General features: G+C 39.7%; 1 protein-coding gene and 1 long non-coding RNA gene across 12 annotated transcripts in view; one reads left to right on the plus strand and one right to left on the minus strand.

The window, feature by feature from the left end:
• The window catches only part of LOC103783633 (uncharacterized), a 173,931-nt gene extending 147,573 nt beyond the window's left edge, over positions 1 to 26,358 (plus strand). The window contains exons 4-7 of one of the 4 annotated variants that reach the window (XR_010113340.1): positions 3,015 to 3,239; positions 3,948 to 4,005; positions 22,519 to 23,072; positions 23,913 to 26,358. This is a non-coding gene — a long non-coding RNA (uncharacterized LOC103783633). Of the gene's footprint in view, positions 1 to 3,014; positions 3,240 to 3,947; positions 4,006 to 22,518 lie in introns of all 4 variants that reach the window. The other 3 variants (XR_010113339.1, XR_010113338.1, XR_010113337.1) reach the window with 3 other exon arrangements.
• Positions 2,100 to 27,291, minus strand: part of BDNF (brain derived neurotrophic factor) — a 66,934-nt gene continuing 41,742 nt past the window's right edge. For all 8 annotated transcript variants that reach the window (XM_008955891.5, XM_063608139.1, XM_063608138.1 and 5 more), the window contains exon 2: positions 2,100 to 3,362. In XM_008955891.5, coding sequence (XP_008954139.1) covers positions 2,598 to 3,362 — 765 coding nt within the window. In that variant the 3' untranslated portion in view covers positions 2,100 to 2,597. The remainder of the gene's footprint in view (positions 3,363 to 27,291) is intronic.

The following is a 27,291-nucleotide window of genomic DNA, read 5'->3' on the forward strand; positions in this document are numbered from 1 at the left end:
CAAAGAGACCACAGCAAGACTTTAAAAAACAAAACAGAACAAGAACAAACACAACAGAGAGAGATTTTAACAAAATAAATCTTAGGTCAACATAAACCATCAAGCATGTGACTGTGATGTATCTTATTGGGTAAAAGAGCCACTGACCACACAATTGCTGGATGTGTCTCCTATGAAACCACTTAACAGATCTGGCCCTTGCAATCCTTTAAGTTTGTGATGGGGGGTTGTTTGTTTTAAATTTGTCCCTTAAAAGGAAGCTGCATAAAGTTAACATACAGCAGATATTCCAAGCATTCCTTACATATTAAAAATAATTACAAAGATAATATTTTCAAACAACACAAAACAAATCTACACTACGTAAAGTCTTCCTTCTTTCAAAGAGGTATTTAGATGGTACTGTGAAAGACTAGCTCTAAATGAAAGACTGAACAAATTGAAATTCTTTGCTGATGGTATCTTCATTCCTGGGTTATGGTGAACATCCTCTTTTGCTTATCCCTCACCCTACTAAGATGCAGCAATTGCTTGGGGCTTTCTGATACTTAAGGATGCTGGTCCAAGTGGTGATCACTAACATTTTCAGGTGTGAAATGGGCTGAATGGGCTTAGAGCTCTAGTTTTCACTGGGGATCCATTTTTCCAAGAACCACTATTTCGGGCTCCCAACTTGACTTCTCCTAACCCAAAATGGCAGAGGTGAGGCAGGGACCCTCTCCATGAACAGACAGGATGGGCAGAAGGTTGCTGTGGCCTTCACTGGGGAGCAAAATTTTGTCAGCTCTGTCCTGGCCTCTTCCATTGAGCAAGGCACCTTCAAGTCTTGGTGTTCTGAATGTCCAGACACCTTCCCGAAGTCTTGTCTCTGGACAAGATTTCCTATGGGTCCCCTTGATCATTCGGCCTGAGTTTGGGGTTTCTTTTCCTGTTCCCTTTTCCCTTACCAAAAGTTCTCAAAAGATAAACCCTGGTTTCCTCAAGTCTAGTTTCAAAGCAATAAGTGTTCAGGTAGCAAACATCTTCTATCTCATTGCATCAATCTCATGATCACAAATGCCACATTTGGCTCCCAACCTGCTCCAGGCTAATCCAATTTTATGCAAAATTATCCAGAGGTGGGATGGTGGGCATAAGTCGGCTTGAGTGTGGTCCTCCAGTCGAGAACCTCTTGAGCACAGTTAGATAATGTAGGCACTTAAAGCACGAGGTCCAAGCAGCTTGACACATGTCATTCCAGAGCCACCTCTGAAGGGTCCTTCAGAGGCCTTCGTTTTGGAATGTCTCAAATACCATGCCCCACCTCCACCTAGACCTTGGGATGGCCACTCAGAAATTCCTCCCGCACTGCCGGTAAATGCAATGCCAACTCCACATAGCCTCCATTTGGCTGTTCAGTCTCATGTCACTGGCAATGTGGATTCCTGTTCTGATCTAGGTGTTTCTGGGTTGATACAGGGCTCTACCTTTTGCTTACAAGACATTGTTAAGCCTCACCATGAGTTTTTTTTAAGCTTTGCCATGATTTACCCAAATGTTTACTCCTCATAAAAAATAATCTTCATTTTGGGGTTATTTTTTGTTGTTTTCTGTTCTAAAAAAAAATCACTGTTCTCCATGCTTATACGAGTGTCATGATGTGACACAATGTGTTCACTTGTTCACAGCAGTGGTAAAATATTTCAGAACGCGCAACTGATTTTTCTTCCTTAAAACAAAGAGGAGACCAGAGGGGGAGGGGGGGAAAGAATGTGTTCTGAGCAAACATAGGTCCTTCCGTCAAAAGCAGCTTACTCTGACCAACGCCCAAAGAATGAGCGGGGCCTGGGAGGTGCATCACGGGATGTGGAGTGTGAGCATTTTTTGTTCAGTTGCCTTAGTTTTTATTCACTTTCCAGTCATCTGATCGATATTGCAAACATCTTCACAACATACAAATGTATCTTTTATCAGCCAGAATATATATTGAAGGAATTCTTTCCCCATCTCTACTCCCTGTGGGAACTAAAAAACAAAACAAACAAACAAAAAAAAACACAAAACAAACAAAAATATACCCCCCATCCCCCATCCCCTAAGCCAGTAAAGCAATGACAACAGCACCTTGACATTGTTTTAATTCCAACGCTATCAGAAGTTAAAAGCAGTAAAACAGATATAGTACTAACAAGAACGAAGATACTTACTGTCTAAAATGTAAACGGAATGTTTTGGTTCAAATTTTTGTTGTGTGTGTGTGTGTTTTTTTCTGTTTTCTGAAAGAGGACAGTTTATTATCAATTCACAATTAAAGCAGCATGCAATTTATTATTTTTTTTAACTTTTTATGTTTTCAATTCTTGGCAACGGCAACAAACCACAACATTATCAAGGAATGTAATGCAGACTTTTTAAGTTGTGCGCAAATGACTGTTTCCCTTCTGGTCATGGACATGTCCAATAAATAGATTGTAGAACCACTGTACTGTATAAACTTCATTTATACATGCAGTTCATAAAATTATTTTTTTCTTAACTGAATAATTTACCCTGTTATGTATATATACAAATAGATAATTTTTGTCTCAATATAATCTAATCTATACAACATAAATCCACTATCTTCCCCTTTTAATGGTCAATGTACATACACAAGAAGTGTCTATCCTTATGAATCGCCAGCCAATTCTCTTTTTGCTATCCATGGTAAGGGCCCGCACGTACGACTGGGTAGTTCGGCACTGGGAGTTCCAATGCCTTTTGTCTATGCCCCTGCAGCCTTCTTTTGTGTAACCCATGGGATTGCACTTGGTCTCGTAGAAGTATTGCTTCAGTTGGCCTTTTGATACAGGGACCTTTTCAAGGACTGTGACCGTCCCGCCCGACATGTCCACTGCAGTCTTTTTGTCCGCCGCCGTTACCCACTCGCTAATACTGTCACACACGCTCAGCTCCCCTCGGCGGGCAGGGTCAGAGTGGCGCCGGACCCTCATGGACATGTTTGCAGCATCTAGGTAATTTTTGTATTCCTCCAGCAGAAAGAGAAGAGGAGGCTCCAAAGGCACTTGACTACTGAGCATCACCCTGGACGTGTACAAGTCTGCGTCCTTATTGTTTTCTTCATTGGGCCGAACTTTCTGGTCCTCATCCAACAGCTCTTCTATCACGTGTTCGAAAGTGTCAGCCAACGATGTCAAGCCTCTTGAACCTGCCTTGGGCCCATTCACGCTCTCCAGAGTCCCATGGGTCCGCACACCTGGGTAGGCCAAGCCACCTTGTCCTCGGATGTTTGCTTCTTTCATGGGGGCAGCCTTCATGCAACCGAAGTATGAAATAACCATAGTAAGGAAAAGGATGGTCATCACTCTTCTCACCTGGTGGAACTGTAGGGAGAAAGCAGAAACAAGACAGAAAACTGGTTAGGGCTTTCTTTCACTGGGATGCCATGTGGCCCATCTGATTGTAATTCCAGGCCATTCTGCAGGGTCAAGGTTTTTTTATGTCTTGGTGATAAACTCCAGCTGCACCAGACACAAATCAATGTCAGTAGTGTGCTGTATGTGGTTTAATATAAACCAGAGACATGCAGTGTTTCCCCCAAGATCTAGCATATAAACCTGAGATTAGATGGCTTCTAAGCAAGTGCAAAAATTGTGGCTTCAAGTTCTCCTTCCTCCCACTTTAGCAGCTTTGTAAGTTTAATTTTTAATGATCTCTGCTCATGCTGTCACGAGAAACACAAAATCATAAATGTTACTAAGCAACAACTGCAAGTGTAATTAATAGTAATTTTTTTCAAGTTAGCAACATGGTCCTTTGCAGGAATGTGTGACAGGAACAGCAGTGGCCTGAGGGGTCTGATGGGCCTTTCTAGCTATGTGATGTCTAGGCATGAATAGCACAATGAAACAGCAGTTGGGGAACTATAAGGAGCCTTTAAATTGACTTTTTTTTTTCTCTTCCCACAGAGATACTCTATTATAGCAAAGAAGAAAGATAATTTCATTGAGCCATCCTGTTTTACAGGTAAGGAAACCAAAGGCCATAGAAGACTTGCCTTATGTCATGAAGAAAGTTTATGTTAGAACTCAGGGCTCCCAATTCCACTGTTCTTTATTCTACACCTGGGTGGTCACAACTGAAAATGTTTTGCTTATTTCTAAACAGAAATCATTTTTTGACATGTTCATTTTAATGATGTGTCTATGCCTGGGGCTAATATCATGAAAACAATGTGTCTGGTAAGGAGAAAACTGAAAAAGTCAGCATTAAAAAGACATTTAAGTCCATTTCAAATGCCTCCCATATGCAGACTCCACTTTATCTCCTCCAGTTCTCTAAAACCCTTCACTCCTTGGCTTTTTCTGGCTAATACACACATCTAGCTAAGAAAGCTCAACTTTTCTTTTTACTGGAGATGTTCTCTCTGTGTGTGTGTGTGTGTGTGCACGTGTGTGCGCGCGCTCTGAGTTTATCCTACTTTTAAAAAGCTGAGTGGTGTTTTACACATTTTGGAATAGGCAGCTAGTGCTTCTTTTTCTGCTTTTGAAGTTTCCTGGGAAGTCCCTTAAAAGCATACCACAAAATTAATCTCTTCCTGTTTGCCAGAGGGTTGCTCTACTCTAAATTTGGCTCTACATCTACAAGCATGCTCTAGGAAGCCAATTAAAATGGACAAGCAAAATGAAAACATACCTATGGACCAACCCAAGGTTACCGTCAGATGGTGAAGGACTTCAGAATCACTTACCTGAAGCATTGTGTCTCTCAGCAGCAAAGAGTAGCATCCCCAGCCCTGACCCTAATTTTATTCCTACTTCTCAGTTCTGAGGCATGGACTTACAAAAAGACACATACATGCAATGGCCATCATGATATCCAAATAAGTAGGAAAAGGAACTGTGTTTCTGCCCATGAAGTTTTACTGAATTCAAAGGCAACCTACCTCCAGTCAATAGGTCAGAATGCAGAAATGGCTGAAAACTCTGGTATTGAAAAGCAAATGTTCTCCACTTTTGTAAGAAATAACATTTTCAACCACTAAGAGACTTTATTACCATCCCTAAACACACAAAAAAATTTCTTTTAGATTTACTCTCACTTTGCACGAATAGCAAACATGCTTAGAACTGCTTAGATTGCACAATGTTCTCAGATTAGGAAGGGAAAATTGGTTTGAATAAAATACAGATGTCTATTCCGCTAATAACTAAATCTTTGTGAATGTTCTGAGTCCTGTACCATCAAAGAAATAGATCGTCCATGGGGGTTTCTATTTCTGGTAGATTGTACTTACACACTGAATGAAAAAGCTTTCTCCTAATATTCCCAGTCCAAATAAAAACAACCCAAGGGGCACCTCTTATTTAGGTCAATAAAAGTTTGCAAATGTGGAATACTTTAGCCATCTACGTCACACTGGTAGAGACTTTCTGTGATCAGCTATTTTTTAATACCATATTTAATCAAATCTAAGATACCATCATTGTGAAACTCGACATTTTATATATCACTAAGAAAGCAAAAATGCAGCCTGGGTGACCAGAGTGAAACTCCATCTCAAAAAAAAAAAAAAAAAAAAGAATTAATGAACTATAGTTTAATACATATTTACTAAGTGCCCACACTAACTACTTAAAAATGGTCCAAAATACTGAGGCATCTTAAGCTGTTGGAAAATTGTTTTATTTTCACCACTACAGTAATGAGTCTTTGAATGATACCATTTTCTATACTTGGCTTCTAGTTTACTCTGCCTTTCACTGATCTTATCTTTTTATTAATAACTTTATGAGAAAAATAATTAATGCTTTATATATTGTTCTCTCAGTTCCATGAGCAAATATTTCAGAGGGAAAATTGGCATCTGAGTAAATATTACTTGGCTTTCATTCTGAAGCCCAAACATGGGTATTCCTCAAGCTGAGCATCTGCATAGAATTAGGAATTAACACAATGGTGACAAAGTCCAACCCCGCATTGCAAGCCCTGCTCTCTGAGTGGCACTTCTGCAATTCTAACTGTCTACTCACTTGTAAGGCCTTGAAGTCAAGTGGGTGCAACACCAAACTCAATACTTTTTGTTGGAACAGTGGTATCTCCTACCTTTTCTAACAATGGTTCCCAGATATTTTGGGCAACCCAGGCATAGGATAGAAATCCTGGAATCAAGTTTGACAATATATTTCCTGCATAGCCTTCCAATCCAGTCAGTAAAGATGTCCTGTTAATTTTTCCTTTAAAATATTTGTCCTGGCCATCCCTTTTTATCCATCCCACTGCCACCATCTTGGCTCAGCCCTCACCACCTCATTTTGTGACCACAACGTCCCCATGCTGTATCAGACACTCTTTCTGCTCCATTCAACTCTGATGACCACTTCCTGGGTAACCACTCTCATACTATTCTCTTACACAAAAACTGGCAATGGCATTTTTGTTCTATCTGCTCAAATCTAATGTCTTCTCTCTGATATTCAACTCTCTCCAACATCTGCCCTCACCTTTCTTAGCTAACTTTCTCAAACTACTCAATGCTTCATCACCTCTGCTCCGATCAGGACAGAGTCCTTGGAGTGCCATACACATTACTGCCTCCTGACTTGTTCCATTCCTCTGACAAACTCCTCTCTCCCTCTCACTTGCTGCCAAAATCTTGCTTATCCTTCATGATCCAGTTCAAGCATCAAATCATGCATGCCCCTTTCTCTAATTACTCCAGCATACACTGCCTTCCTTCCCTAAAATTCCACATTACATCTTACGTAGTACTTGATTCCCTTCTCACTTGTTTTGTTTTGTTTTTTTCCCAAGACAGAGTCTTGCTCTGTCGCCCAGGCTGGAGTGCAATGGTGCAATCTCGGCTCACTGCAATCTCCACCTCCTGGGTTCAAGCAATTCTCCTGCCTCAGCAGGAGGTAGCTGGGATTACAGGCGCCCACCACCATGCCTGGCTAATTTTTGTATTTTTAGTAGAGACAGGGTTTCACCGTGTTGGCCGAGCTGGCCTACTCACTTGTTAATTGTTAACCGTATTTGCTCATTCTAGTCAGTCTTCAGCTGAAAGGTAAGTTCTTTGAGGGAATGGATCATGTCTGAGCCCCCATAATGCTTAACAGAGAAAAATGTAATAGCAGTACTCAGTAAAAACTTACTGATAGGTTTATTAAACTAAGAGAAAAGACAGTTTGGATATAATTTTTGTAAGAAGCCTTTTCATTTGGAAAGATCAGTGAACCCATTGAAATTCTCAGGTAAATATAGGCTGTGCTAACCCCAAATTATAAACTGTAAGGCAGTGGTCCCAACCTTTTTGGCAGCAGGAACCAGTTTTGTGGAAGACAATTTTTCCACGGTCTGGGAGTAGCAGGGTGGATGGTTTTGGGATGAAATGGTTCCACCTTAGATCATCAGTTAAATTATCATAAGGAATTGGATTCTCATAAGGAGCACGCAACCTAGATCCCTTGCATGTGCAGTTCACAACAGGGCTCATGCTTCTATGAGAATCTAATGCTGCTGCTGATCTGAAAGGAGACAGAGCTCAGATGGCAATGTTTGCTCACCCGCCGCTCACTTCCTACTGTGCAGCCTGGTTCCTAACAGGCCAGGGACTGGTAACAATCCATGGCCTGGGGGTTGCGGATCCCTGCTCTAAGGAATTTGACAGATAGCAATTATCAGCCATGACCAACTTCTTGAGTTCCTCTAATGGAATAAAACCTTACTTGAATAATTAAAAAGCAGATAACACTACCCCATACTAACTGTCCTACAATTTCCTATGTAGCTCTATTTCTAACAGATCAATAAGAGACTTGGGAAGTAATAACAATAATAATAGCAAAATTTGTAGTTTTCAGCCTTTTAACTTCTTGTTTCTTATTCTGCTAAGCTTTCAATGAGTAATTTTATATACTGTATTAGGAAATAATAAAAGATTAAATAAGAACTTCCAGGACAATTCTTCATTTTCAACCTTCAGATGACTCTTTATCACACATAAGATAAAGAGGCTGTGTAATATTGCTAAGTAGATTATATATTTATTTATACTTAATAAATTCATTGATGCTGTCTAATTCTGCTTTAAGGCTTACAACCATTAATTCAACCACATCTGTAAAATGCTAGGAAGGCTTTCATAGCCCCACTGTCAGGAAATTCAATATAGTACATAGAACTAAAAAGAAAATCAATGAAGTAGATATCAAGTTTAGCTTTAAGTGTGACTCACAAGTCTTAGACATTTCACTGAAAGAATGTCCATAACAACATGCTCTTTTACTCTTGCTGTAGTCATAACTTACATTTGTCTAAGAGACTATAGAACATTCACAGGCGTCATCTAATTTGATTTTTACAAGGAGACAGGATGGGTATTATTATCCCCATTATATAGATGAGGCAATTATGCGTCAGAGAGGTTAGGTAACCTGTCAAATGCCGTAAAGCTAGTAGGTCACCTGTCTCCTGAACCAAGCTTTTACCATCAGGATGTGTTGCCAGTTTTAGAATATCAGCCACAGAGAAGAGAGTGGCTGTGACAACGAAGGAGCTTACAAAATGTGGACACAGTTTTCTGCAGCTATGTGTGTCCTGGAACCTAACTTTCTAAAGGGAGTGCCATTAAGAGACTACTTTGTAGGTCTAGATTAATCATGACCAAGATCCTTCAACTTTAAGGCTTGATTACTTCAATGGATGAAATTTCAGACAATGTGGTCTTTTTCTAAGAGAAAGAATTGCAAAAATTGTAGCATGTTAGAACTAAGTTTCTATGGCCAAAGGTGGGAAAACAAGCAACAGTACAGATAATTCAGGCATACAGAAAAAAAAAAAGTCTTGTTTGTTCCCAGCCCCTTTGGGTTTTACCTGTGAGCGTGTAATCAGAGAAAACACAGTTTAAAGATATGGCTGCTCATTTTAGACAGTCCTATAAAGATAATGGTAATGCTGAAGAAGTTACTAATATTTGGTTCCTAACATATATGATACAAACTATTAAGAGTTGACCTTAATGAAATGTCGCAAATCAATATTTAAAAATTTCTAATTTGCATCCAGTTGACTATATCCATATGTTAGACTTCCTTTTGTTCGTTCATTCATCACACATGAAGTCTACTTTCCAGTCTTACTTACCTCCCTCCCTAGGAGGGAGGTAGGACATATGTAACTAGAATATAAAGGTAGAAATGACCCAGAAAAGGTACAGATACAATTTTATAAAGAGAAAGAAGTTACTTCCAGTTAGGGAATAAAGGAATGCATTGTCAAGAAGTTTGGAAAGGGCCAGGTGCAGTGGCTCACACTTGTAATCCCAATGCTATGGGAGGCTGAGGTGGGAGGATCGCTTGATCCCAGGAATTCAAGATCAGCCTGGGCAACACAGTGAGACCAGGTCTCTACAAAAACTTAAAAATTAATCAGATGTGGTAGTGCACACCTGTAGTCCCAGCTACTTGGGAGGCTGAGGTGGGAGGATCACTTGAGTCCAAGAAGTTGAGGCTGCAGTGAGCCATGATCAAGTCACTGCACTCCAGCTTGGGCGACAGAGAGACTCTGTCTCAAAAATAAATAAATAAATAAATAAATAAATAAATAAGAAGAAGATTGCAAGGAGTTTAAATGTTCCCTACAGTGACAGTGGGTATTCACTGTCCTGAATGGCAGGAATGTGGGAAGGCATAGAGTAAATGTCTGGGGAGAAGAGTGTGGAATGGGAACAGTGAAAAATAAGATTGGATGATTGCCAGATTTTGAAAGCCTCTGGGGGGATGCCAAAGAGTTTGGATGTTGCCATATGGGCACCAAAGAGCCAATGAGAGTTTCTGAGCATGCGAATGCTGCAAGAAGACCAGTTTATCATCATATGAAGGAGGACCTAAAAAAAATGATAGACTAGAAGAAAATAATTGGCTGACTTTACTTAGTGACTATGGAGCTTTAAAAATAAATATTAAGTAGTTACTTAAATATGGGGTTAAAGGCCTGGCTATATCTTTTTAATTAATTAATCCATTTATTTATTTATAAGCTGAAATGAGTTGCAAAAAGAAAAGTGGTTGAGAGAGTGTGCAGAGTGGAGTAGTAACCATCAGTAATGTCTGGGTTGGCAGAAAGAACAAGATAGAGAAAAACGGAGGAAAGGTGGGACTACAAACTGATTCCAATTATAATTACAGTGAATTTTGATTACACTGCTCAGTACTTTTAATTCAAATATCTCCAAACACTTTGCAAATATTAACTAATTAAGACTCAGAAGACCCTAGAGATGTAGGTAACTATAATTATCCCCATTTGGTACAGGAGGAGAGAGGACCAGAGTTTTTAATCAACTCATCTACTCACTGTGGTTCCCCTGATAGAACAAGTTCAGAACCCCAGATTCCAAAGGAAACTAGGCCTTAAACTACAGGGATTATTTCATTCCTGTATATTATTTCCACATTATTTTCCCATCATATATGTATTGCCTAGCCAAGAAGACTAAACAAACAAGAAAACACCACCACAACAAAAATCACCCACACATTCCTCAAAGAAAATAATTAGCCATTGAAATCTATAAATAAAATGAAAAAAAAAGTAATGGTCATCACAGATACTCACCTACTTATCTGGATGGCCATTCAAGTGAAATTAATAAATATTTTAGTAAATGATATCTGAAAATGCAGATATTCCAAAGCTTTGCAGGTACCTTTAAAAATACAGTTTTTAGCCATAATTAGCTTATGTCCGAGAACATCCAAATACATGTCCTACAAAACACAGTCCTTCATACCACAGTACGCTCTAAGCCCCTGGTATGTCCATGGTGTTGATTGATACTTGCAGACATCACTTAAACTCACTAACAGTGTCAGAGAAATTGCTGATTCTTAAGTCATATCTGAAGTGATACCTACACGTAACTACCATAAGAAAAAATGTATAATTTCCAGAATCATTAATTTGATGGAAAAATTTACATGCATCTTTGTTAGAAAGCACCATAGCTCTGACCCTCTGTTACTTCCCACTACACCCCTACTCCCCATCTCTGAAAATATAAGGATTTTTTTTTTATCGGCAGATGTTCTATCTTTCTTCAAGAGTAAATTTAAAATGCCTATGTTACAAAGACATTTGTTTTTGCTTGATAAGGAGCAAAGGATAAGGACTGACATTGGGTATTCTCCTTTGAATTAGCACCTAGAACAATTTGTACAGTACCATGTGCAAACTAAGTACTCAATTATCTTTGTGCTAGAAATATTTGTATAGTATTTAGGGAAGTGCAATTAAACTAAAAGCAGTAAGTCTTAAGGTAAATTGAAATTATGTCATGAATTTTGGAATAAATGATAAAAAATGCCCAGCACAAGGGCCAGAACTGGGCAGAGAACATCCTATCTGGCTTCCTGACCCCAGGCACTTAGTGCTTCCATCAAGAGAAAGAAATTACTTCCAGTTAGGGAATAAAGGAATGCATTGTCAAGAAGGTTGCAAAGGGCCAGGTGCAGTGGCTCACATTTGTAATCCCAACACTTTAGGAGGCCGAGGCAGGAGGATCACTAGAGCCCAGGAATTCGAGATCAACCTGGGCAACACAGTAAGACCATGTCTCTACAAAAACTTAAAAATTAGGTGTGGTGGTGCACACCTGTAGTATCAGCTACTTGGGAGGCTGAGGTGGGAGGATTACTTGAGTCTAAGAAGTTGAGGCTACAGTGAGTGATTGATCATGCCACTGTACTCCAGCCTGGGTGACAGAGACACTATTGCCCTAGGAAAGCAACTGTTTTGCTGTAATCAATGAAGGCTTCGGATAGCCAGAGCCACCCAGAATTCACAGTCACGTCGAACCTTGCCCTCATCCTCTGCCTCCTTGTCACAGAGCAACACTGCCCCAATAGCACACATCTCCAGTCTATAACAAAGAAGTCTTAGCATCAAGCATACTCAAGCCACTTGGATAGCAAATGAGGTCATCTGAAAATACTTTTAAAGGTTATTTTTTTAAAAAACAGTTTTTTGTTTACAGGACCCAAATGGCAGTTGACATTCCCTGTAAAAGTTTAACCTCTTCAATTAGAATTCTGTTTTCTTTAGAATTTCAGGTGGGATCTGTTACAATTCACTGAAGTTTAGATTTAACAATGTTCTATCTACTATGTTATTGAAACCATATAATATTTACCAAATTCCCATACATGGTAGACAGTGACATTAATTAAGAAGATAATTTCCAATTTGTTCCATGAAGTTTCAGTTACCCACTCTGTAATAAAGAACCTGGAAAGGGAGGTTCCAAGATGGCCAAATAGGAACAGCTCCAGTCTACAGCCCCCAGCGTGAGTGACGCAGAAGACGGGTGATTTCTGCATTTCCAACTGAGGTACCGGGTTCATCTCACTGGGGCTTGTCAGACAGTGGGTACAACCCACGGAGCATGAGCCAAAGCAGGGTGGGGCATCACCTCACCCAGGAAGCGCAAGGGGTTGGGGAATTCCCTTTCCTAGCCATGACTGACGGTACCTGGAAAATCAGGACACTCCCCACCCTAATACTGTGCTTTTCCAATGGTCTTAGCAAACGGCACACCAGATTATGTCCCAGGCATGGCTCGGAGGGTCCCATGCCCACGGAGCCTGGCTCACTGCTAGCACAGCAGTCTGAGATCGAACTGCAAGGCAGCAGCAAGGCTAGGGGAGGGGTGTCCACCATTGCTGAGACTTGAGTAGGTAAACAAAGCAGCCAGGAAGCTCAAAATGGGTGGAGCCCACCGCAGCTCAAGGAGGCCTGCCTGCCTCTGTAGACTCCACCTCTGGGGGGCAGGGCACAGCTGAACAAAAGACAGCAGAAACTTCTGCAGACTTAAATGTCCCTGTCTGACAGCTTTGAAGAGAGTAGGGGTCCTCCCAGCATGGAGTATGATATCTGAGAATGGACAGTCTGCCTCTTCAAGTGGGTTCCTGACCCCTGAGTAGCCTAACTGGGAGGTACCTCCCAGTAGGGGCCGACTGACACCTCATACAGCCAGGTGCCCCTCTGAGACGAAGCTTCCAGAGGAACAATCAGGCAGCAACATTTGCCGTTCTGCAATATTTGCTGTTCTGTAGCCTCTGCTGGTGATACCCAAGCAAACAGGGTCTGGAGTGGACCTCCAGCAAACTCCAACAGACCTGCAGCTGAGGGTCCTGACTGTTAGAAGGAAAACTAACAAAGAGAAAGAACATCCACACCAAAACCCCATCTGTACGTCACCATCGTCAAAGACGAAAGGTAGATAAAACCACAAAGATGGGGAGAAACCAGAGCAGAAAAGCTGAAAATTCTAAAAATCAGAGCACGTCTTCTCCTCCAAAGGAATGCAGCTCCTCGCCAGCAATGGAACAAAGCTGGACAGAGAATGACTTTCACAAGTTGAGAGAAGAAGGCTTCAGATGATCAGTAATAACAAACTCCTCCGAGCTAAAGGAGGATGTTTGAACCCATCACAAAGAAGCTAAAAACCTTGAAAAAACATTAGACGAATGGCTAACTAGAATAAACAGCATAGAGAAGACCTTAAATGACTTGATGGAGCTGAAAACCATGGCACGAGAACTACGTGACACATGGACAAGCTTCAGTAGCTGATTCAATCAAGTGGAAGAAAGGGATTGAAGATCAAATGAATGAAATGAAGCAAGAAGAGAAGTTTAGAGAAAAAAGAGTAAAAAGAAATGAACAAAGCCTCCAAGAAATATGGGACTATGTGAAAAGACCAAATCTACATCTGATTGGTGTACCTGAAAGTGATGGGGAGAATGGAACCAAGTTGGAAAACACTCTGCAGGATATTTTCCAGGAGAACTTCCCCAATCTAGTGAGGCAGGCCAGCATTCAAATTCAGGAAATACAGAGAATGCCACAAAGATACTCCTCAAGAAGAGTAACTCCAAGACACATAATTGTCAGATTCACCAAAGTTGAAATGAAGGAAAAAACGTTAAGTGCAGTGAGAGAGAAAGGGCAGGTTACCCACAAAGGGAAGCCTATCAGACTACCAGCATCTTTCGGCAGAAACTCTACAAGCCAGAAGAGAGTGGGTGCCAATATTCAACATTCTTAAAGAAAAGAATTTTCAACCCAGAGTTTCATATCCAGCCAAACTAAGCTTCATAAGTGAAGGAGAAATAAAATCCTTTACAGACAAGCAAATGCTGAGAGATTTTGTCACCACCAGGCCTGCCTCACAAGAGCTCCTGAAGGAAGCACTAAACATGGAAAGGAACAACCGGTACCAGCCACTGCAAAAACATGCCAAATTATAAAGACCATCAAGGCTAGGAAGAAACTGCATCAACTAACGAGCAAAATAACCAGCTAACATCATAATGAGAGGATCAAATTCACACATAACAATATTAACCTTAAATGTAAATGAGCTAAATGCTCCAGTTAAAAGACATGGACTGGCAAATTGGATAAAGAGTCAAGACCCATCAGTGTGCTGTATTCAGGAGACCCATCTCATGTGCAGAGACACACATAGGCTCAAAATAAAGGGATGGAGGAAGATCTACCAAGCAAATGGAAAGCAAAAAAAAGCAGGAGTTGCAATCCTAGTCTCTGATAAAACAGACTTTAAACCAACAAAGATCAAAAGAGACAAAGAAGGCCATTACATAATGATAAAGGGATCAATTCAACAAGAAGAGCTAACTATCCTAAAAATATATGCACCTAATACAGGAGCACCCAGATTCACAAAGCAAGTCCTTAGAGACCTACAAAGAGACTTAGACTCCCACACAATAATAATGGGAGACTTTATCACCCCACTGTCAACATTAGACAGATCAACAAGACAGAAAGTTAACAAAGATATCCAGAAATTGAACTCAGCTCTGCACCAAGCAGACCTAATAGACATCTACAGAACTCTCCACTCCAAATCAACAGAATATACATTCTTCTTGGCACCACATCACACTTATTCCAAAAATTGACTACATAGTTGGAAGTAAAGCACTCCTCAGCAAATGTAAAAGAACAGAAATTATAACAAACTGCCTCTCAGACTACAGTGTATTCAAACTAGAACTCAGGATTAAGAAACTCACTCAAAACCACTCAACTACATGGAAACTGAACAACCTGCTCCTGAGTGACTACTGGGTACTTAACGAAGTGAAGGCAGAAATAAAGATGTTCTTTGAAACCAATGAGAACAAAGACACAACATACAAGAATCTCTGGGACACATTTAAAGCAGTGTGTAGAGGGAAATTTATAGCACTAAATGCCCACAAGAGAAAGCAGGAAAGATCTAAAATTGACACCCTAACATCACAATTTAGAGAAGCAAGAGCAAACACATTCAAAAGCTAGCAGAAGACAAGAAATAACTAAGATCAGAGCAGAACTGAAGGAGATAGAGACAGAAAAAACCCTTCAAAAAATCAATGAACCCAGGAACTGGTTTTTTAAAAAGATCAACAAAATTGATAGATCACTAGCAAGACTAATAAAGAAAAGAGAGAAGAATCAAATAGATGCAATAAAAGATGATAAAGGGGATATCACCACCAATCCCACAGAAATACAAACTACCATCAGAGAACACTATAAACACTTCTATGCAAATAAACTAGAAAACCTAAAAGAAATGGATAAATTCCTGGACACATACACCCTCCCAGGACTAAACCAGGAATAAGTTGAATCTCTTAATAGACCAATAACAGGCTCTGAAATTGAGGCAATAATTAATAGCCTACCAACCAAAAAAATCCATCAGGACCAGATGGATTCACAGCTGAATTCTACCAGAGGTATAAAGAGGAGCTGGTACCATTCTGAAACTATTCTAATCAATAGAAAAAGAGGGAATCCTCCCTAACTCATTTTATGAGGCCAGCATCATCCTGATACCACAGCCTGACAGAGACACAACAAAAAAAGAGAATTTCAGGCCAATATCCCTGATGAAGATCGATGGAAAAATCCTCAGTAAAATACTGGCAAACTGAATCCAGCAGCACATCAAAAAGCTTATCCACCATGATCAAGTTGGCTTCATCCCTGGGATGCAAGGCTGGTTCAACATATGCAAATCAATAAATGTAATCCATCATATAAACAGAATCAAAGACAAAAACCATGATTATCTCAATAGATGCAGAAAAGGCCTTTGACAAAATTCAACAGCCTTTGTGCTAAAAACTCTCAATAAACTAGGTATTGATGGGACATATCTCAAAATAATAAGAGCTATTCATGACAAACCCACAGCCAATGTCATACTGAATGGGCAAACGCTGGAAGCATTCCTTTTGAAAACTGGCACAAAACAAGGATGTCCTCTGTCACCACTCCTATTCAACATAGTATTGGACGTTCTAGCCAGGGCAATCAGGCAATAGAAGGAAATAAAGCGTATTCAAATACGAAGAGAGGAAGTCAAATTGTCTCTGTTTGCAGATGACATGATTGTATCTTTAGAAAACCCCATCATCTCAGCCCAAAATCTCCTTAAGCTGATAAGCAACTTCAGCAAAGTCTCAGGATACAAAATCAATGTGCAAAAATCACAAGCATTCCTATACAGCAATAACAGACAAACAGAGAGCCAAATCATGAGTGCACTCCCATTCACAATTGCTTCAAAGAGAATAAAATACTTAGGAATCCAACTTACAAGGGATGTGGAAGACCTCTTCAAGGAAAAGTACAAACCACTGCTCAAGGAAATAAAAGAGGACTCAAACAAATGGAAGAACATTCCATGCTCATGGGTAGGAAGAATCAATATCATGAAAATGGCCATACTGCTCAAATTTATAGATTCAATGCCATCCCCATCAAGCTACCAATGACTTTCTCCACAGAATTGGAAAAAAACTGCTTTAAAGTTCATATGGAACCAAAAAAGAGCCCGCATTGCCAAGACAATCCTAAACCAAAAGAACAAAGCTGGAGGCATCACGCTACCTGACTTCAAACTATATTACAAGGCTACAGTAACCAAAACAGCATGGTACTGGTACCAAAACAGAGATATAGACCAATGGAACAGAACAGAGCCCTCAGAAACAATACCACACATCTACAACCATCTGATCTTTGACAAACCTGACAAAAACAAGAAATGGGGAAAGGATTCTCTATTTAATAAATGGTGCTGGGAAAACTGGCTAGCCATATGTAGAAAGCTGAAACTGGATCCCTTCCTTATACCTTATACAAAAATTAATTCAAGATGAATTAAAGACTTACATGTTAGACCTAAAACGATAAAAACCCTAGAAGAAAACCTAGGCAATACCATTCAGGACATAGGCATGGGCAAGGACTTCATGACTAAAACACCAAAAGCAATGGCAACAAAAGCCAAAATTGACAAATGGGATCTAATTAAACTAAAGAGCTTCTGCACAGCAAAAGAAACTAACATCAGAGTGAATAGGAAACCTACAGAATGGGAGAAAATTTTTACAATCTACCATCTGACAAAGGGCTAATATCCAGAATCTAAAAGAACTTAAACAAATTTACAAGAAAAAATCAAATGACCCCATCAAAAAGTGGGTGAAGGATATGAACAGACACTTCTCAAAAGAAGACATTTATGTAGCCAAAAGACACATGAAAAAATGCTCATCATCACTGGCCATCAGAGAAATGCAAATCAAAACCGCAATGAGATACCATCTCACACCAGTTAGTAGGGCGATCATTAAAGTTTGGAAACAACAGGTGCTGGAAAGGATGTGGAGAAATAGGAACACTTTTACACTGTTGATGGGACTGTAAACTAGTTCAACCATTGTGGAAGACAGTGTGGCAATTCCTCTAGGATCTAGAACTAGAAATACCATTTGAGACAGCCATCCCATTACTGGGTATATACCCAAAGGATTATAAATCATGCTACTATAAAGACACATGCACACGTATGTTTATTGCGGCACTATTCACAATAGCAAATACTTGGAGCCAACCAAATGTCCATCAGTGAGCAAGGACATCATTCTGAGCAAACTATCGCAAGCACAGAAAACCAAACACCGCATGTTCTCACTCATAGGTGGGAACTGAACAATGAGAACACTTGGACACAGGGTGGGGAACAACACACGCTGGGACCTGTCATGGGGTAGGGGTAGGGGGGAGGGATAGCATTAGGAGATATACCTAATGTAAATGACGAGTTAATGGGTGCAGCACACCAACATGGCACATGTATACATATGTAACAAACCTGCAGGTTGTGCACATGTACCCTAGAACTTAAAGTATAATTAAAAAAAAAAAACCTGGAGAAATTATCAAGTAAGCATCATATTTAATGAATTTAACTATGGTGAAATCATATGGGAAAAATTTTTCTGTACAGGGATGATGACTCTGGAAATGGTGCAGAGAGAGACAGAAAAACAAATGTCACTGTAACACAGGTATTTAAATTGTATTTAAATACACAGACTTTTGAATTTATAGAAAATTTTCAAGTATGAAATTGATTTCATGCAACCTAAAGTCTCAAACTTCAAATAATTTTTTGAGTGTTAAATTTATAAATTGTGTATTAATGCAATTCAAATTTATTCCTAAAAATATTTTAACTAAAGGAGAAATTCCTGGGGCCTGAAATTAGAGTTTTAGGAAATGTACATATGGGATAAACTTACACAGGCTGAAGTTAAGTGAAACCTTACTTCTCAATGTTGAGATGGATTAGCCATTTTAACATAAAGTAGAAACTTCTAAGAAATGCAGAATCTCAACTTCCCCACCCTCATTCCACCTACCCCACCCACTCAATCAGATCCTGCATTTCAATTAGATTTATTTAGTGCAATAACTTTTTTACTTATCAAAGTTGAGAAGCACTAGACTAAATGATAAAGAGAAAAGAGGCTGCTTAGGATAAGGAAATAAAAGGTTGAAGTTAACTTAAGTATTATGATACTTTCTTAGCGTGTCATACGGTTACCTGTCATCTTTCCTCTTTGGTTCAACTTGTTTTATGGGGACATTTATGTGGGAAAATATCTTTGCTTTTGTGTTTTTACTTAAGTAAAATCTGGGCTCCTTTTATGTCAACTAGCTTTTCCACTATTGTTATTATGATAGAAAGTACAGGCTACTTATAAACATGATTAGTTCAATGAGAACTTTTAGAATATTGCTGACCTAAATCTGGACATCTACACAATCATTAATTCTTACCAAAATGCTACAAGGCAATATAAGCATAATTAGCCTCCCTGATCCCTGAACATAGCCTAATATCACTCACTCAATCAGAATCATACTGGAAACGATATGACCAACTATGGCAGGTAGTAGATGTCCAGTCACACTAGTATTGCTTTTAGCCAGATGTCTCCGGTCCTTGTGAGTTCCTTTGGTCCTTAATGGTGAAATAGCAACAGAGGGAACCAACTCACTCACTCAAGGCAGATTTCTTATTTCTAGACTTGTCCTGAAACCAACAGAGCCAGCTCTCTCCTACCAAATACCATGAAATTTAAACAAACGAAACTCGCAAAATAATACAGCAGCAGCAGCAACAACAATGAAATATTAAAATAGTAAATATAAGTATCAAACATCAAAACCCCCTCTCCAACCAAAATCTCTCTTCTTCAATAAAGTTCCCAGGAGGTAACCCAATTTCTAGGTTGGTGTCCAATATTTGGGATCATTTGATTCAAGACTGAAGTACTTAAAATGGCTTTTAAAAAAGGAAAAAAGGTTAGATTTCCAGAGAAAAGTGTAACATTTTTTAAGTTGAACATTATGAGGGATTTGATGGGGGCAGCTTTGCAAGTAGAACTGGAGACTGGTCCACTGTTTAGGCTTTTTACGAAAGACTGCAAAGGTTGTTTGTTTCCAAACACCAAGAAGTCACCAAGTTCACCAGTCCAAATGCAAATGACTCACACTAGGAACCCTAATAGTGCTGCTGTTAAGTCATTTGCAAATGGGTGGGGCTGAGATGACACAGAACCCTATTTTCCCAGGTGGCATCTTAAGTATGGTTGATTCTACCTTCAGCCCCACATTTAAAAGTACAGTGTAAACACAGCTAAGGGACCGCCTCCTTCAAATTACACACAAGGCACACCTACTAATAGGAGATGTTGTGAAAGCCAGGTGGGGCTTTGTCTTTCAAGTCCCTGCATCCAAGAATAAGTATGCTGTGTACAAAAAAAAAAAAAAAAAAAAAAAAAGCAAGGGTGATGCAACTGCATTCATTGTCCCTAAAGGGAGAACATGCAATAATTCTCAGATCCAAGGATAAAGGGAATCCCCCTTTAAGAAAAGATGTTGGCATTATGTGGGGATTGGGAACATACCAGAACAATCACACATTTTTACAAAAGAGAGAAAGAGAAAAAAAAAGTTAAGACCCATTTCTTATTTCAGTCTCTTTCTTCAGAATTGACGACTTTAATCAACAGGTCACTTTCAGAGTATTGCTGGACACCTTGACTTTCTGCCATGAAATGCTATGGGAATTCTGGCAGTTGAGAGCCAACACCCCACTAGACACCAGTGCTGCATAACCACACTTTTAATAGACCCCAGAGCTGTGGTGACAGCATGCCCTTCCCAGTTTTTCCACAGACGGTGCTCCTGAAATTTTCCATAGTCAGTGTATTCTTGTGGTTAATTAGTTATCTGAGCAATTTCCATTATAGAAAGAGTATCTGTACATAATTAAACCCATCTTAGGACCAAACTGCCGGGCTTCAATGTCATTAATTCAGAAGGGCTAAAATGAAAATGAGATGAATAATTCTTACCTGATGAAGGGACCGCACAAGATTAGATCCTATCCTCTGAAATACATAGAGCATTAAATTTAAAAAAACAAGAGAGGTGAAAACAGGTGATGGAAGAAACTGGAAAGGTAAGTTGCCTCTAGAGACCAAAGAATAACACTCCTTTCAAACTATTATCAAGAAATCTTGGGGGAAAGATAAAATTAGCAAGAGAAGGCTATTAGCTCTCTGTTACTCACCTTTATGAAACCATTTTCAGGGATCAGTTTGTTAAATTCCACTGAAACGTGGAGGTACACAGCACAGCCCTTCTTCTGGGATGCACAGTCATGCCATACAGAAGCGTGTGGGTAGACGCCAAAACATGTGTGGACCTGCAACCCTTTCTGTAGAAACTCAGCATTCTGAGTAGTAACAAGGATTAACCTTGTGCACTCATGGAGAAAACTGGTGGCTCCACACATCCAGTTGTCCTTCGGGTTACTTTTGCATCTCACTCTATAATTTCTTTTAATTACTTAACTGTAAAGCACAGGAAAGTGCTCATTACTTGTAGCTTAATGCAGGAGGAAATATAATTGAATATGTTCTCCTAGCCACTGCTCTACCCCAGCTCCCAGCTCTTCTGAAGTGTCACTGTTCATTTCAACAGCACGAGTAAGGCAGTTTCCAGGCCCTGTGCATAATGAGCCATGTGGACCCTATTCAAGAAACTGGCTGTACTCCAGAACTACTATAAAATATAAGGAAAATATTAACATCTTAGATGACAAAAGATCCATATGGCTGGCCAGAAAATATCTGCATCATTTAAGCCATTAGAATGCACCTATATGGAAACATTCAATTTGGTGGTACTGTGAACAACAGGACTGTGAAAACATCTGTTTATCTCCACCCATTTTCACTAAACACTGATTCCTATAGAAGACATACAAACTCAAATACCAACATATTTCATCTAAGCATAGGACAGGGACTCCATTTTTACATAGTTGCTATAATAAATACAATACAGTATTTGTTGGTGATAGGATTTTGGAAGATGCTCTGGGCAGCTGGAAAAATAAGTAAAATGTTTCTCTTTGTATTAAACTTGATAAAAAATAATAGCTAACATTTATTAATGGTGAGGTAAATAATTTGATTATCCACCATTTATAGCTGAGCAAACTGAGGCCCAGAGAGTTTCAGTGGATTCCCTAAGATCACGTACCCATTATGTGGTGGAGAGGGAATATGAACCAGTGCTGGCTTGCTATGCCTCTTTCCATATGGGGTCAGACATAGATGTGGTGTCTTATAATGTGAGGGAGGTCTACTTGGCAGAAATATCCTGCAGACCCTATATGCCAGTTTCTTATTTATTTAAACAAAGCCCCATGTGAGCATTTCTGATAAGCAGTTTGTTTACACACTAATTCCACAGAGGTTAAATATAACCCTAATGTTTCTTTGTTGCTACTCTGTTTCCAGTATTGAATTATTACCACAAGGTACCAACCATATATGCATACTTAATAGGGTATTTTGTCAAAACTATGCATGAAGGTCATTTGTTTGAGATGTCAGAACATTTTCCCGTGAGAAGATCTCATTGGGCATTGAAACAGAACCACATGCTTTTCAGACCAGCAACCGCGACTACCAAATACTCCTCTGTCAACTCTACTTGAGTGAGAATGCTTTCAATTAAGGCCTAAGTGTCAACATGCCTTTAAAAAAATCGTGGTGACATAAAATCTTTCTTTTTGGCACCCAACAGAATCCCTTCAAAGCCTGGTGGTCTGACACCCTATGCTACGTGACTCGTGACCCATCCATTTGTCATGTTCTTCGGGAATGTGGCTAAGGGGCTGAGATGTGACTTGAAAAGAAAGGTAGAACCAGATCATCTCAAATTTATTATCAAGGAATAGTTCAGACAACGACTTCCGACCACAGAGACAGCAGAACAGATGGTCCGACATGGATAGAGCATCAGACACTCACAGACTGTGCCAACAAGAGCCATCGAGTCAAAACCGCCAAAGGAAGGAGGGTCATGGAATGGGTTCTCTCACACCAAACTGATGCCCAGAGGCCCTTGGCATGAATAAAAAAGGCAACCAGACCCACAAGCCATACTGAGTGGATACAAAACCTATACCTAGGCTGACATCCCAAATGTGTGTGGCAAGTTAGATGATGATGGCACAAAAGACAGAACACCTTGCTTCTGGCCATTGTCAGCTCTTGGAAGAGAGCACACTTTTAGAGGAGCAGCTGCAAGGAGCCTGAGAACAAAACTAGAAATATCTGTTATGAAAGCCTTCGCAGGTATTATTAACAAAAGAAAATGTGTATTTGTCAATGGTGTTTCAGCTAGATTTTGGCAGTCCATTCTTATGCCCAGGAATGACCTCTTGTGTAGACTGGATACAGTCATCAATGCAACTGTCCAGGTGCAACTCTTCTATAAAGGGGAAGAGGAGTGACTTTCCCCTGTACAGTGGCCCTGTCAAAATTCTATAAAAAATATTGTCCATTTAAATTAAATAACCACTGTGCCTGGCTCCATTTACCACACTTTTCTATGCAGTGGAACTGAAGGGGATTTTTTTTTTTGCTGTCCTCAGAGAAAAATAAGACTAAGAATCAACCTTTCTAATGAGAATGGTAAGGAGTTATGTGGGGATGACCTGGAATATATGCTGCTCAAATGGTGGAGATGTTATCTATGCCGTAAATCATGGCATTTTTATATGATCCCCTATTTGCCTAATGCAGGAAACCACTTGGCAACTTTAAGGAAAAAGTCTAGCAATAATGCATCATAGTTCAATGTTTATATTGTACTTGGACAGTTTAAATTTATCTTATAAAGTACTAATTAATTACAAATGTTGAGTAAGTGTAAAATCATTCCTCAAAAAAGCATCCCTTGAGTATGAAAGTTCCAAGCTTAGCAAGACATCCCTGTGATTTGGGATACATCTCTTGAACTCAGCCTGAAAATAATGTTAATAGCTGAGAAAAGAGCATTGAAAGCCTTATACACAGTGTGTTGTAGTGAAACAATTTTCTTTTTGGTTCTAAAAAACAAACACTGTTGTGCTCTTTAGATCCAGCATGGCTAGTTAGGTGAATAATGAATGCATGTTCAACTCTCTGCTACAGGAAATTCTGCAAGTGGCAACGTGGGTCATTCCGTGTGTGTCACTAGAGCTGGCGCAAGCCCATGGCCATGGTGAGGCAGTGTTTCCACTGGAACTAATCTGATACCTGCACCAGCTCTTGGAACTGTGCAGTGTTCCCACTGCAAACTACGGATGGGGTAAAAGACTGCTCACCTCCTATTTCTCATCTAATCTCACACACTCTGTTTGATGAGGCTATGGAGAAACAGGTCTTCTCATACACTAATGGTGGGAGTACAAACAATTCAAGCCCTGTGCAGGACAATTAGGCAATACCTATCAAAATTATACATGATTTTTCCTGCTGACCCAGCAATTCCACTTCTGGGAATAATTGACAGATATAGGTGCATATGTACAAAATGATGGAAAGCTCTCTGGTATGTATTAGTAAGTGATAAAACAAGGTGTAAAATAGTGTATATATGGCTACTACCTTTTGTTTTAAAAATGGGGGAAAATGGCGGAGCTTGCGGTGAGCCGAAATCGTGCCACCGCACTCCAGCCTGGGCGACAGAGCGAGACTCCATCTCAAAAAAAAAAAAAAAGGGTGGGGTGGGGGGGAAATAATAGTACATATTCATATTTACCTGTATCTATATAAAACACACTATCAAGGATTCACAAGAAACTAATACAAATGATCACCTTATAGATGGTATGTATTGGGGGATACTGGGGTGAGCAGGGTATAAGTGGGGCAAGACTTTTCAATGTAAACTTCTTTTAAATTTTATTTTGATTTTTGAATAATGTAAATTAACTGTCAAATAATTAAATTAAAAATAACCAATTTTTTAACAAAACATTTAATCTAGTGGCTTTACTTTTGACACAAGACAATCTCCAAATCTCCACCAATCACCAAAAACAGAGATTTACACCAGTTCCTTTGCTTGTTTTTCCTGGTAATGACTACAATTAAGAAGTCCTGTGGGTGCCATCTCAGTTTTGGAGATATTTCCCTAGAAGAAACTGATTCAAGGTGGGACAACTGGGTATAGAGAATAGTCCCTGGGACCGGGGGCTGAAGTCCTGAGTTCTGGTCCTGCCTAACTCCCACTTTCTATTAAGCTGACCCTGTGAAACGGCTGATACATCACCATTTTTTACCAACAAATTAGACAAATTCATGGGTGATCAAATTCAAAAACCCTGTTGCCTTACCACTGTAATATGATGAGGACACGTATACACACCCTGCCTAACTCACAGCATCACACCAGGGATTGTCAACATATGGGAAAGAGCTTTGTACATTGTAAAGGTCAACCCTACAAACAGCAGCTGTGAAACACAACACAACCCTGAGGGGGTGGCCATGGCCAAACATAGGAGGGGAAAAGGACCCCGTCCCAAAAGCATCTGAGATACTGAGATAGTGCAGAGGAATGAAATCTTCCAAAAGATGGAATCTAAACATAAACAGACATCAAGAGCGGGCTGACTTGCAGTGGAAGATGTGGTTAAATGACTCCACATGTGGTCATCTGCCATTGCATACACTGCAAATTCTGTAAAGCCTACTAAGTAAGAGAAATTAGGGAGATGTAACTGGGAGCGCACTGTAAAGATACTGATACGAACACGAATGTGAGATCAATGTTAAATGATGGACCCAAAAGGATGGCTCTTAGTCCTTGTGAACATATAGTTGTTGGAGACATGTGTCTGTCATACACAGATAGGCCTCCAACTCACCTCTGAAATCAGATGCAAACTTCAAATACTTTTGAAAAGGCTCCCTAGAGGACCTTTTACCCCCAAATGTAGAGACTAAATGAAAAACCATTCTTTAAAGGGGGTTAAAAAAAAACACTCAAAAAACTCCTTTCCACATGTATAGTCATCTGGAAAACAGATCTCCCATTAAACGGATGGTCAAAGCTGTATCACAACATTAAACTAAGCACAAAAATTCAAGACTTCCCTTCCTCACCCTCCTAAAATGAAACATTCCAATAGGCTAGAAATAACCTCATGAGGAAGTTCATTGAAGGTACTCCCACTTGGCACTACTATCCAGACACTGGGTTAGGAAACTAGTTACTTGGAACTCAGAAAAAATAAGAACTATTTTGATTAGGCAAGGCCCCTGTTCCAGCTGGGTCTCAGTAGTCTGATGGGTGTCATGCACTCCTGGACCTCCTCTTAATGAAACAAGGGACCTTGACTTTGGGCCCCATGTTGAGAAGCTCTGAAGCCAAATATAATGGTCAAATATAATGTCCTCTCACTTCTAGCTTCATAGCAGACCATGTTTCCATATAGAAATTTCTCTAGGAGGCTTACTATCCTATGTTATCTCAAGCCGAGGCCTCCTCTTACACAAGAGGCTTAAACTGCCTGTAAGTAAGAATTAAAGATATGTTACATATTTTATGAATTAGTCATTTATTCATTCAGCAAAGGTTATTAAGAAGGTACTGAGTTTGGATGTACTTTGCTTTAGGAAAATCATTTTCAAGGTTGCTTCTTGCAAAGTGGGAATAATTAACTTGGTAACTCAATAGACTTGCTAAGTGATTGCCCCAAGTTTAAACTGTCACTGATTTGCAAGTATGACATGAGAACCAGAGACCCAAGGAGGTGGGCACATTCCCACCTGTCAATAGCCCTCAAGAGAAGTGCTTCAGTATTACCCCAAATGGCCAACTTTGCATGGTTAATCATTTAGTTAGAGGCTCACAAGATCAAAAACAATTCTTAAAAAACTATTTATGTGAACACAGGGACAATGAGCTGACACCTTCAAGGTGCATGTCAGGGGCACGATACAAGTTCCTGTTTCACCAGCAGAGCTCTGGTCGCTCAGTTGAAGCTGAAAGTCAGAACCAGCTGTGTTTCTGTCATTCCCTCATATGAAAAGAACTCAGCTGTAGACCTTCTTTACTCCATAAGAAAACATTTTTTAAAAACCCACAAATAATTTTTAGGTTTCATTTTTGCCTCTGCTTTCTCCAGAGCTACAAAGGTCACCCAAATTTCTGTGGCGAGGTTATTTAGGAGAGCCTTTCTTTTGGATGTCAACTTGTCAAACTTGCAGTTTAGATGAGTGTGATGTAGTCTCCTAAAATTTACTTTTGCACTATTTTTTCAAATAATAGACATTCTCTGAGCACAGGCACTGAGGACATCAAAATGAATGAGACTGAATTTCTGCCCTTGGGGACTGCAGTGTTAAAGGTGGGTTAGACCCAAAAACCAACAATACAGTGCAATGTGGTACATGCTGTAACTAACATGCACAAAGGGCATTCCCAAAAAAGAGAATGAAAAGAGGGAGGAAGGTGGCAGAGGAGAAAAGCCTTTGGCCCAAGTTTTTGTTCAATAAAGATCATATTTTGTAGATCAAAAGA

The sequence above is a fragment of the Pan paniscus genome, chromosome 9, assembly GCF_029289425.2.
Source record: "Pan paniscus chromosome 9, NHGRI_mPanPan1-v2.0_pri, whole genome shotgun sequence".
NCBI classification, from domain to species: Eukaryota; Metazoa; Chordata; class Mammalia; order Primates; family Hominidae; genus Pan; species Pan paniscus.